This window comes from Nelumbo lutea, chromosome 1 (genome assembly GCF_056320005.1).
Source record: "Nelumbo lutea isolate HS-2025 chromosome 1, American lotus-T2T, whole genome shotgun sequence".
NCBI classification, from domain to species: Eukaryota; Viridiplantae; Streptophyta; class Magnoliopsida; order Proteales; family Nelumbonaceae; genus Nelumbo; species Nelumbo lutea.
The window spans coordinates 126,024,333-126,035,852 of record NC_142684.1 but is presented as its reverse complement, the minus strand read 5'-3'; the positions used below and the strand labels follow the sequence as shown (position 1 = coordinate 126,035,852).

General features: G+C 37.6%; 1 protein-coding gene across 1 annotated transcript; it reads left to right on the top strand.

The window, feature by feature from the left end:
• The first annotated feature begins 1,957 nt into the window (after positions 1-1,957).
• LOC148877386 (uncharacterized) lies at positions 1,958-4,095 on the top strand. The gene is made up of 2 exons (XM_088986099.1): positions 1,958-3,531; positions 3,710-4,095. Exons 1-2 carry the CDS (start codon positions 2,548-2,550, stop codon positions 3,803-3,805), a joined length of 1,080 nt encoding a protein of 359 aa, XP_088842225.1. The 5' UTR covers positions 1,958-2,547; the 3' UTR covers positions 3,806-4,095.
• The last annotated feature ends 7,425 nt before the right edge of the window (positions 4,096-11,520 follow it).

The window sequence follows — 11,520 nt, the reverse complement described above, 5'->3', positions numbered from 1 at the left end:
GCAGGTGAAGTCTTTATGAAAGTGAAACCTCAAGGGAGGTTTACATGATTGTCAGAAACTTCAGAGGAAGTTTTTATATTTTACCCAAGATTGATTTTAGTTCAAGAGAAGAAAATAAACAAATAAGAGTTCAAAATTACAGGTTTATGGCTCATATCTTATATCTTGTTTGCTGGCTACCTGCAGCTTTGTGGCTAAAGTAGTTTCTTTCGTCTCACTCTCCCTCTGTGTGTACACAATATATTGAACAGTTTAGCTGTATAGCACACTGTGGAATCAATGATAATGGCCATGTCAGTGACAAATACATGAGATTAAGACTAAGAGGTTGAATGATTGTGGGCCCCTGTAATTTATGATCGGTGCGGAGCATGGATTTTAAAACTGAACCGGTCAGGGATCCAGTTATTGGTTCAAAAGTTCCAACTGTTCGACCTGAACGGTTGGTCCATTCTGATAAAAAAAATTGAGAAATGGTCAAAACCGTTCGAACGGTTTAAACAATTAACCAATCGGTTCAGCGGTTTACTGACCAAAATCAATGATTTTGGAGAAAAACAGAACTAATCAGATGACCGGTTCCCAATTTTTCTGGTCCAACTGTCCGGTCCGATTCAGTTTTGAAAACCATGGTGTGGAGTGTGAGTACTGGCTCCATAGCCTATTGAGCAAATCCTATCTCAAAGTACATAAATGCTATTAGCTGTTTAATTTTGTCCGAGTTTTTTTCCTTGAATTAGAGCCCAAATAATTGGGGGAATTGCTTATTTTATCGGGTTATTTCCATGGCAAGTTAAGACAGAAAGAGGTCCATACAATGCAAAAGGAGATTAACCTAAATAAGGCTTTACTATATTGCACTTGGAATTAACTGTATTCTCTTTTTAAGATTTTCTAAAACATTTCTCAAAATTATTTGATGTTCATTTAACACATAACAGCAAATTAATTTTATTTTATACTCGTTACCTCAGTGTGTACATGGTGGTTGTGCCAGGTGGGATTCCAGACCCAACTCATAACTGTACTCGTTTTGCTGCTCTCTGAGTAGTTAATCCAAATTCCCACATCGGTTTTGAGTTTTTGCACTGGTCTTTTTTTTGGTAAACAACGGAGCCCCAACGGGGTCCGTCACTACTCACTAGAACGAGATAATAGAATAGAAGCCCCAATGGGCCCCATACAAGTGTTTTCAAAATTTAGTATTCAGATAAACTGATTTGGTCAAGCCATACATGATCTATATGGTGCATACTACAAAGCGACTCACCTTATCTTTTATATTTCCTCCTCGGTCTTTATGGACCCGCGTCTGATCAAGTTGTTGTTGCTATGGACCCACATCTCATCCAACCCCATTCAGACCCATCCAGAACCGGGCCATTGAACCAGCCCGCTTTGTGTGTTTGCTTGTCTATTTGCGAATATTACGATTAGAACAACTAGGTCAGAATTAAATGGACTGCCACAAGTCTTTAGTTTATTGTTGTCTCACGTGGATCTGGGGGTTCAGCACCGCAAGTCCAACCTCAATGGTTCCCTCCCCGTTACCTTACACCAGTAACCGGAGTAATAATTGATGAGATTTTCCCAAGTCAGTGAGTCACTTTCTTCTTCCCAAATTTGCCACCTGGCAACTTTAAGATCGTTCGCGCATATGCTCCCAATATTTCTTTTTGATGCCCTCCTTTTTTAATCTTCCTTTTTGGTATTCTTAAGCCTCAGAAAGAATGCCTTTTCAATTAATTAATTAACAATAGAGAACTGTATTGATTATGGAAGTGCAATGTAAACGTTTCTTAGTGTATCTTACTTACCATACCACACCATACCAATTACCACACTCCCTGTTGAGCACATTAGCACATGATATCTCCAATTTACTTTACCTAATAAGATTATTAAAAAATAAATAAAACCTAACAATAATATTAAATAATATTTCTGATGACTATTTTTATTGTATACTAACAGGTAACAGTAATATATATGTAGGGTTTGGGGGTTTATACGGGAACGTTACAGTGCTACGTTGGAGTCTCGAATACTCGTACACCTTAGATGCAAAGCCTATGATTAGACATAAAACGTTGTTATAGGCCAATAGGGGCCCACTCTTCTTATTATAAAATAATATTATTTCCCAGGGAGTCCCAATTCACGAGAGACGGGGCCGAGTCTGTTCTCTTTCTTTCTCGAAAAGCAAAGTGGCAAACCTTCTCCACAGTTCACACGCGTTTAGGCTTGAGAGTCGAGAGGGGCTTCGCACGTGCACATACAACTGAGATTCTCTGTGGTCAGCCCTGTGCACGTGTCTAACTCAATCCTCGAGGCCTATTCCGACTATATTTTATTTTCCTTTTTCCCCTTCGCTCTTTGCTCTCTCGCACTCAATTATCTCCCTTTCCAACTGCTGGGCGACAGAAGCGTCTTTGCTTGGATAGATCGCTCTAAAGAATCTTCAATTTCATTTTACGCTGAAGGATACCCGATTCTCGAATTCTCTGTAGCCGGCCGAACATTTGATGAAGTAAAAGAGCTCTGGTGATGGAAGCCGGAATTCCCTCGAATTTTACTTACCTAGGACGGAGCTTTGGTGATCTGAGCATCGGTGATGATTCATCTTCAGCTTTCAGTGACTGCAACAGCGATCGATCAGGTGAATTCCCGACCACCTCCGCGCATAGCCGCCGCCTCCTGGTGGCTTGCGCTTCTGACAATTCCGATGATCTGATTCGTCAGCATGTCTCCGATCTCGAATCGGGCTCGCTAGACCTGCAGAGGCAGGCGGCCATGGAGCTTAGACTCCTCGCCAAGAACAAACAGGAAAACCGCCTCAAGATTGCTCGTGCTGGGGCTGTAAGGCCTCTTATATCTCTTATCTCCTCTTCCGATGCTCAGCTTCAAGAGAACGGTGTCACCGCGATTCTGAACCTCTCCTTATGCGACGAAAACAAGGACCTAATCACCTCCTCGGGAGCAATTAAGCCTCTGGTGAGAGCTCTCAAGACCGGAACAGCAACCGCAAAGGAGAACGCCGCCTGTGCCCTGCTCCGCCTCTCGCAGATCGAGGATAACAAGATTATAATTGGACGGTCCGGCGCCGTCCCACTTCTAGTATACCTATTGGAGAACGGCGGTTCTCGCGGGAAAAAGGACGCATTAACGGCTCTTTATTCGCTGTGTTCGGTGAAGGAGAACAAAGTTAGAGCTATTCAAGCAGGGATAATGAAACCGCTTGTTGAATTAATGGCGGGTCTCGAGTCCGGTATGGTAGATAAAGCGGCTTTTGTGTTGAGCATCCTGGTTTCTGTACCGGATGCGAAAACTGCTTTGGTCGATGAAGGCGGTATCCCCGTACTGGTGGAGATCGTGGAGGTAGGGACACAGAGACAGAAAGAAGTCGCGACGGCTGTTCTTTTGCAGATCTGCGAGGATAACTTGGTTTACCGAACCATGGTAAGTCGCGAAGGGGCAATTCCGCCGTTAGTAGCTTTGTCTCAATCCGGCACGACTCGCGCCAAGCAGAAGGTTGGTGTCTTGGTGAAACAATTATTTCATCCGTTTCTGGTTTACCGTTACTGATTTCTGGTTTTCCGTCGTCTTTTTTGTCTTCCCCCTCGGAGGGAGGTTGAGTGAAAAAATATGAATAAATATTTGCTAAAAAACCTTTGTCTTGTATTTCTTGGCGGCTTTTTGTCGTGTACAGGCTGAGGCACTTATTGGTCTACTACGGCAACCGAGATCCGGCAACAGCGCGGCAAGGACGTCAGATTGTCAGACCAGTGGAGTCTCGCATAAATAGACGAAAAAGGATAAAAATGAAGGGGAAGAAAAACTGAAAAAGGGAGAGAGCTTTGAAAAAAAAATGTAAATAACAAAATGTCTGTAACGGAGATTGTATATACATTCACGGTGACCGGTTTTGCTTTTTCGCTTTTTTCTTTTTAATCCAAATTTTGTATAATTTGGTTAAGCTCGTTCCTTTTTCTTTCTGGAATCTGGAGGGTTTGATTTAGATTTTAGACTGTGATCAATGTTACACTGAGATGTACTTTAAGTGAATATATTTGCGTTGCACTTAAATGTGGAAAAGAGTTATCAGAGAAATTTCTAATTGAAATTGTCCTTGATTATATTCAGCCGTCAATTAGTATTCACTGTGGGCTTGTTTTGTTTTAATATCGAACAAAAGTGCACGGGGATACCGTGCATAAAAAAAACAGGACGGGGATGGTTGAATGAAATATTTCTCATATATAAAGGTTGACTTGATGAGATGATAACAAACGCTTTGGGTCGTTGAAGGGGTGATTAGATTTAGATATACGTCTTTGACTCTTCCATTGGATGGTTGTGTCTTGTGTGGTAGACTAACATTGGATGCTTTGCGTAACTTCTCATCGGAACCATTACAAGGCTACAAAGATAAGTTTGAGGTGGGTCTCACTGACACGACACGGATGACACGTGGAGTTGGAATATGTATAGGATTAAGTGGGGCTAACGTGGAGATGATCCGACGCTCTTTCCGGCATCATAGACAAAAAAATTTCAAATATAATATCTTTTTGATATGATAATAAAAATTAATACGATCAGAATTATACACCTATCAGGGTTCTAACACATGGCACTGATTTTCAACCTGATTCCATTAGGCATTATCAGAAATCACCGAGTTGAGACATTCAAGTAGCGAAAGAAAATTAAACGCTACTTGGCAGTCAGAAGCAACCTGATGGACCCACGTAGCTAAAACAATTAATTACTACCACCTTAACTGAACTAGGTCCCACTTTGGTCCACACGTAATGAAACGTGTCATTACTCAGTAGGACAGGTGATCTGAAACCCTAGATATGTGTATGAGATCTATTAATAACAAAGTTAGAGAATCTTTTTATAGGTAAACATTAATTCATTTCTTCAAACTAACCCTTCCCAACAGGCCAACACTCACTTCGCCCACGTCAACTAATCGTCACACTTCATACTTCTAGTCTCATTCCTCATCAAATTCATTAATAGACATGCTAACTTAATTATTCCAGGTTCTCTAATAATTATATTAGTAAATGTGCATGTGTTTTCTATATGTTAATTTCAAATGATAACAATAATTAAATATATATATATATATTAATTATATATATTGGTGGTTTATTATTTTTCAATTTAAAGATTTGTATTAAATCGTTTATTCTATAGTTTATATTTATACTTTTAATTTATTGTGCTAATTGATCAGATTAATTGAATAGTTATTTCATCAGAATTTTAGGTTCATTTTCCACCATATTGTTAATTTGTAAAAAATCATTGACTTGATCAACAACATGGTGGCCTAGCTAATCAAACTATTGAATCATTTGATTTGTTTAGTAGGGTGATGGAATACACATTAATTTTCTTTTTTCATAATTTTTATATTCCATTTCCATCATTTAACAAACATGAAAGTGGTTTCATTGCTAAGACAATTTTAAATTTTGTATTCTATTTCTATTATTTATAAAATTCTAAATTCTTCTTATTTATCATACACAAAAACCAGTTTTGTTTCCAAGTCAATTTTGAATACATAAGTTTTTATACTATTCAAATTGTTTTTCGCAAATAGTGGTGGCAATTTGGCGGGTTGGGTTGAGCTTCAACCCAATCCATCTAACCCGCCAACCCATTAATGACCTAGTTATATAAAATTAAATGGGTTGGGTTCAACTCAAACCCACTTTAACCCAATCCAACCCGTCCAAACCTATTAATCTTATATTTATGGGCTTAAAAAACAAACTAACTCTCTTAACAAATAAGTTGGTCATGGCTTGGTGGTAATTGTAGTTACTATTTACACAAGTGATGAAGGTTCAAATCACATTACATGCATGTTATTTTTACACAAGCGACGAAGCCATTTTACTATGTTCGGATTTTGGATTTGATAGAACCACTTAGGTTCAAATCGGTCATACCAACTTGAACTATCTAATTGGATTGTCTTCGAGCTAATCACATCAGGGGTGGTTGAACCATTTAGATCTAGATCAGTCTGGTTAGACCGGACCAGTTCAGTCAGTGGTGGATTGACTTGGACCCGACCATATTAGGTTTGTGCATGGGTTTGGGACCAAACCAACTGACCCAGAACGGGTCAACATAAGTAAATTAGGTCGGTCCAGATTTGGGTTAGATTGTGTAGATATTAATCGGGCGGACGGCCCAAACTAGGCAAAGCACGAGGACACCAAACCATCCCGCCTGAAATTGTTTTGGATTCGGGTCGACCCAAATTGACTTGTACCGGGTCGAGTCAGATTGTGTGAATATTGGTTGAACCAAACAACCCAAACTAGGTAGAGTTAGCGGTACCAAACCATCCCGCCCGGGGTCTATTTTGAATTCGGGTTGACCTGGATTGGCTTGTGCTGGGTTGGGTCAGACTTTGTGAATACTGGTTGGATTGGTCGGCCCAATCCAGGCAGAGCAAGCGGTATCTAACCATCTCACCGAGGGTCTATTTCGGATTCAGGTTGACCCGAATTGGTATATGCTAGATCGGGTCAGGCCACGTTGAACTAGTTCGAATTCGGGTCAAATTGATTTGGATTTATGTTGGGTGAAGTGTGTTGATTCAAGACAAAACTAAATTTAGTCAATAATTAATAGAAAATTAATGCATTCACTATAAATTATTTAATTCAAATGAAGAAAAATAAAAAGGAAGCTAAGGAATTAATACTTATATCGGTGATGGTTAACTCAAAGGTTATCCACAACCCGACCCATTTAAATGGGTAGGTTGGGTGATGGGTTGATCATACAACCCACCAAGTAAATGGGCATTTTGGGTGAAAATTTGCCACTCGTATTCACAAATTTAATTAGTGAAATTTTATGACGAGAAACAAAAATATATTAAACATATGATTCATTGAGAGAGAATGGAAGTTAACCTTTAATATGAGACTTAATGAAAGAGAATAGAATGAAGTCAAAAATAGTATTCAATTTACAATTTATATCTTCTCAATAGACAGATATATATACACACACACACAGAGAGAGAGAGAGAGAGAGAGAGAGAGAGAGAGAGAGAGAGAGAGAGAGAGAGAGAGAGAGAGATGTATAAGCAAAAGTCCAAAAGCTTTCAAGATCTATTGCCACTTATAGATTCCAAGTAATTTGTCATTCATCTACAAATCAACATATAGCTCCAAGTGTCTAGAGTAATTAAATTTGTTTAGCTAAATACTCTATGCAATTTCAATTACAACTCATTAAATTTTGTAATTTGTAGATGTCTATTTAGACATATTGTGAGTTATCAAAAAAAAAAAATTAAACATGTTTAGTTATTTAAGAAGCATAAAAGAATTCCATTTTTATCCTATTATACAATTCAGCAAGAAGTTAACAATGGAGGGTTCAATTTGTCCTATTTTGATCTCATTTTAAACAATCAACAAAATACTTGATTTTCCCTCAAATTCAAATACCAAATCATTAGCACAAAGAGGAAAAATACTTCTTATAGATTTTTTAGAAACTCTAGGGATATTTTATTGATTTTCCCAAAAATAAAAGTCATTAATTTGTAAAGCCTTTTCTAACTTGTCCTACAATTGCTCATTTGCTTTCTCTTGGGCCTCAAAAGAACTGACCTTCAATTTTATCAATCTTTTTGGGGGTATGTTCATTTGAACATCATTTGAAATAGAAGAGTTGCATTTTCATTTTCTTTTTTTTTGCTCCATGAGGCTACACTATGGGGGTGGCCCATTCCCCAAACTCATTACCCCTAACCTAGGTGCGGGTGGGATTTGATCCAAGAGACCTTACCAACTAGCTAGTTGCCGCCCTGTAAATAGAAGAACCACATTCAAAATCTATTTGATAACGATCACTTTTCATCTTTAAAAACAATTTTCAATTTCCAACCCAAAATTTTCTTATTAATTTTAGTTGTGATGTTATCAAAGCCTTCTTATCAATTATGCCTTGAATAATCAGGGCACCCAAGTATTTTTCTTTGTTTGTTGATATTAAGACACTCATAATAGAAATCAATTTTTAAACTCTGTCTAGCAATGTTTTTAGAAAAAAAATTGACCATTTGAAATGGATATTTCGGATGAGACATTCTCAAATATCTTGAGATTGAACATAAACTACTTATAAACCAATGGAAAAGTTAACCCCAATAACCATAATCAAAATTGTGGGACCACACTCAAAATCCACATTTTAAAATAATTAAATAGTGACAATTGAACCTACTTTAAAGATGACCAAATAACAATGATTTTGTTCGATATTAATTAAGAGAGAGAGAGAGAGAGAGTGACTTCTAGCTAAACACTCCATGAAATTCATTTATAATTCATTATTAATTAAAAGAGAGATAAATACATCCAGCTAAACACTCCATGAAATTTCAATTATAATTCATTTAAGTAATTCATTTAAAACAATCAACAAAATATCAAATTATAATTCATTAACACAAAGGGGCAAAATGTTTGATCCACTACGGAGATGTATGATGATCTAAAGTTTGACTCAACGAAACTGATTTTTGATCTTTTGGATTTTGAACATCAAATGCTTTTGGTGGATTTTTGCTTATAGAGAGATTGTTAATGGTTTTTTTAATCCGTTAACCATTTTAATATTTAGTATGGTTTGGATCTCTTGTTCGTTCATTTATACTCCCCCAAATGAAGAGGGCAATTGCTAGAACATTAAAAGATGAAGTGAGGTCAATCCCTATTGCAAGGGATAGTTTTAGGGCCGTGCTTTTCCTTGAAAATGGAAGAATAGAGCTTGTTAAATTGACCGACGTGAGGAGAGTGGAACAATAGTGGCTGTTTTAGATATGCTAGAGCCAGGATTTTTTCAGGGGTCAAAAGTTAATAAACAAGAACTAGAGGGGTCAACAGATAATGAATATGAATAGAGGGTCAAAATATAAGTGGTAGGGGTTAGCAAATCAGTAGGTTCTACCCAGAACTGAATGGAACCGATCCTACCCAGGAAAGTTCCAGGGTCTAGGGGTTTACCCTACCTGAACTGACCTTGGTGGAATATGCCTTGGAACCAAACTTAATTGCCTTGAAATAAACCCCAAAATACTTTTGAGGATGTAAAGAATTGAACCCAAGCACTCATGAAGGCCATGGTCTCACTTGACCATTGAGTTAAGTTATTTGATCATTTGTTTCATTTTAATATTTGAATATGTACAATAACTAATGTAAAATGTAGTGTTTACAATATTTAAACTTAAATTATAAGTTTTGAACTATATAATGATAATCTACATATTAAGTTACTCAATTTAATCAATAAAAATAATATAAGTTTTAAACTATATATTATATTTATTGAAAATCAAGTTTTTATAAACATGATTCTTTTTTTTTATTTTTTTTATTGAAGGAAGGGGGGGGGGGGGGAGTAAAGGAAGAAGTTAATAGGTTCCATGGTAGACCATGGAACTAACCTCGGAACTACCAAGTCCAGATCCAACCCTGGAATTGACCTTTACAGGGTAGGTTTAGATTCCAAAAACTTGGAACTGTCCCCTACAGGTTAGGTTCTAGGTTCTACCATAGAACCTAAGCAAATTGACCCATGCTCATCCCTTAATAAGTGGGATGTAAATGAGGATTGTGGGGAATTTTAAGGCACCGGGGAGGGGGGTATGGCTCCACACTGCCACCCTAGGCTTTGCCCAGCCAATTATGTTCTAAAGCTTTCAAGGGGAAGCCAATTTAAACATCAATTATACTATTTCCTACAAATCAACATCACTCTTTAACCAGGGGCACGAAAGAAGTACTTTGTCTTTAACAAACAATTCTTTCTTTTTTTTTTTTTGAAATCTTTCATACTCATCAGATTTCATGAGAATGAACCTTGTATTGTAATTCAGTTTAGGAAAAGAAGTATTGCACAAAACCCAAAAATACAAACTCAAATGACACAAGAAAATGAATTAAAAGGCAGTTGATCCCTATTGCAACTCAGACTCTCGAGCTCAAAAATGGATTGTTGGAATATACAAAAGAAAGAATAATTAGAGGGCATGGATACTTGTCCCAAGCTATGGACTTAGATGGTTAAGTTAGTACATATTGATGAAGGGTTAGGATCCATCATATGGATGGCCGAACTATGCTAGATGGTTGGGAGAAATTTCAAAAATTTCCTAATTCTTCTAGGAATTGAATTCCCTATGTTTAAAAAACTACATTTTTCAGGATCGATCTTGCACTGAACCGGACTAGATTTGAAACCAACCAAAGAGGGAGGTGTATACCTAATACGAATGCCACAAACACAGGTCCCAAGGTGGAGGTTCATGCCCAAATCAATCCTAAAACCAGCCTTCACTGGAGATGGCATAGAGTATTCTTGAAGCCGATTCAACAACACAATTTTCAGTAAAATTACAATCCAATTGCTTGGATCAAACTGGGGAGGTAAGCATGAAATTCCTCTGGATTTTTCTTACAAAAATCAAAAGAAAATTGATCTTTATCAGTCCCAAAATAGATGTGGTCATACTAGGGTTTCTTGGAAGACAAAAGAAGAAGAGAGAGCAGAATAGAGAGTGAGTTTTTTACCAATTCGCCCTCTTCTTATTTTATCTCTTTATAGAGCACTTATCCTAATCAAATTTGGAGATTATCCAAATCTAATTTGGATTTGGATTCTATTAAGAGATAAGCCTTATCCTCTTAAGAGGATGTGTGCTCCATACACATTTACAAACTTAAATTCACCCCATATGACATGACAACTTAAGCAATCATATTAATTATGTGGCTTAGCCCCATCAACTATAAGGTTCACGTCCCAAGACTGTTGCATGGCCAACTTATGCCTGATTTGTATGGCGTGGGTCCCCACAATGACTTCACATATGTCCACATGGGTCCGGCCCAGCCTCTGCGAAAAGGGCTGACTGAATTCACTACTAAACATAGTGAACCCTTGACCATATCACTATGGTCTCAAAACGGGCCCAACATTTACACTTAAATGATCCATGAATACAACCATCCTATGAAGACCCAAGGATAATGAACTTAAGTAAGATAAAACCCATCAGCCCTGTAATGGTCTCTTATACTTAACCTCTCGGCCCATAATGATCAAACACTGCCCAATAGGGAATGACCTCTCCCCTGGTTGCAAGGTGCAATGCCACATTCTTTGCTCAGATGGATTTTAGGAATTAAAACCTTTTGCAAACATTTTTCATAAAACATGTTGAAATCCACTACCGACAGTTTATGTTTCCATTAGAGAGAGTTTAAACCCTATCATTCACTTTATCCGACAAAAAGGCCAATTCTATCACTGTGATCACCCACTTAAGTGAATTCTCAGATTACCCCAATATACCCAGGTTTTCAACCTCAATGGATTTTACTGATTGGCACATCAAAGACAGTCCAATCCAACACCTAGTGCAGTACCATAATCAAATCTAGGGGTTATGTGTAACTT

Coding starts and splice junctions, on each gene's coding strand:
- LOC148877386 (XM_088986099.1), top strand. CDS start 2,548: ATGGAAGCCGGAATTCCCTCGAATTTTACTTACCTAGGACGGAGCTTT. Junction 3,532..3,709: donor CGACTCGCGCCAAGCAGAAG/GTTGGTGTCTTG, acceptor TGTCGTGTACAG/GCTGAGGCACTTATTGGTCT.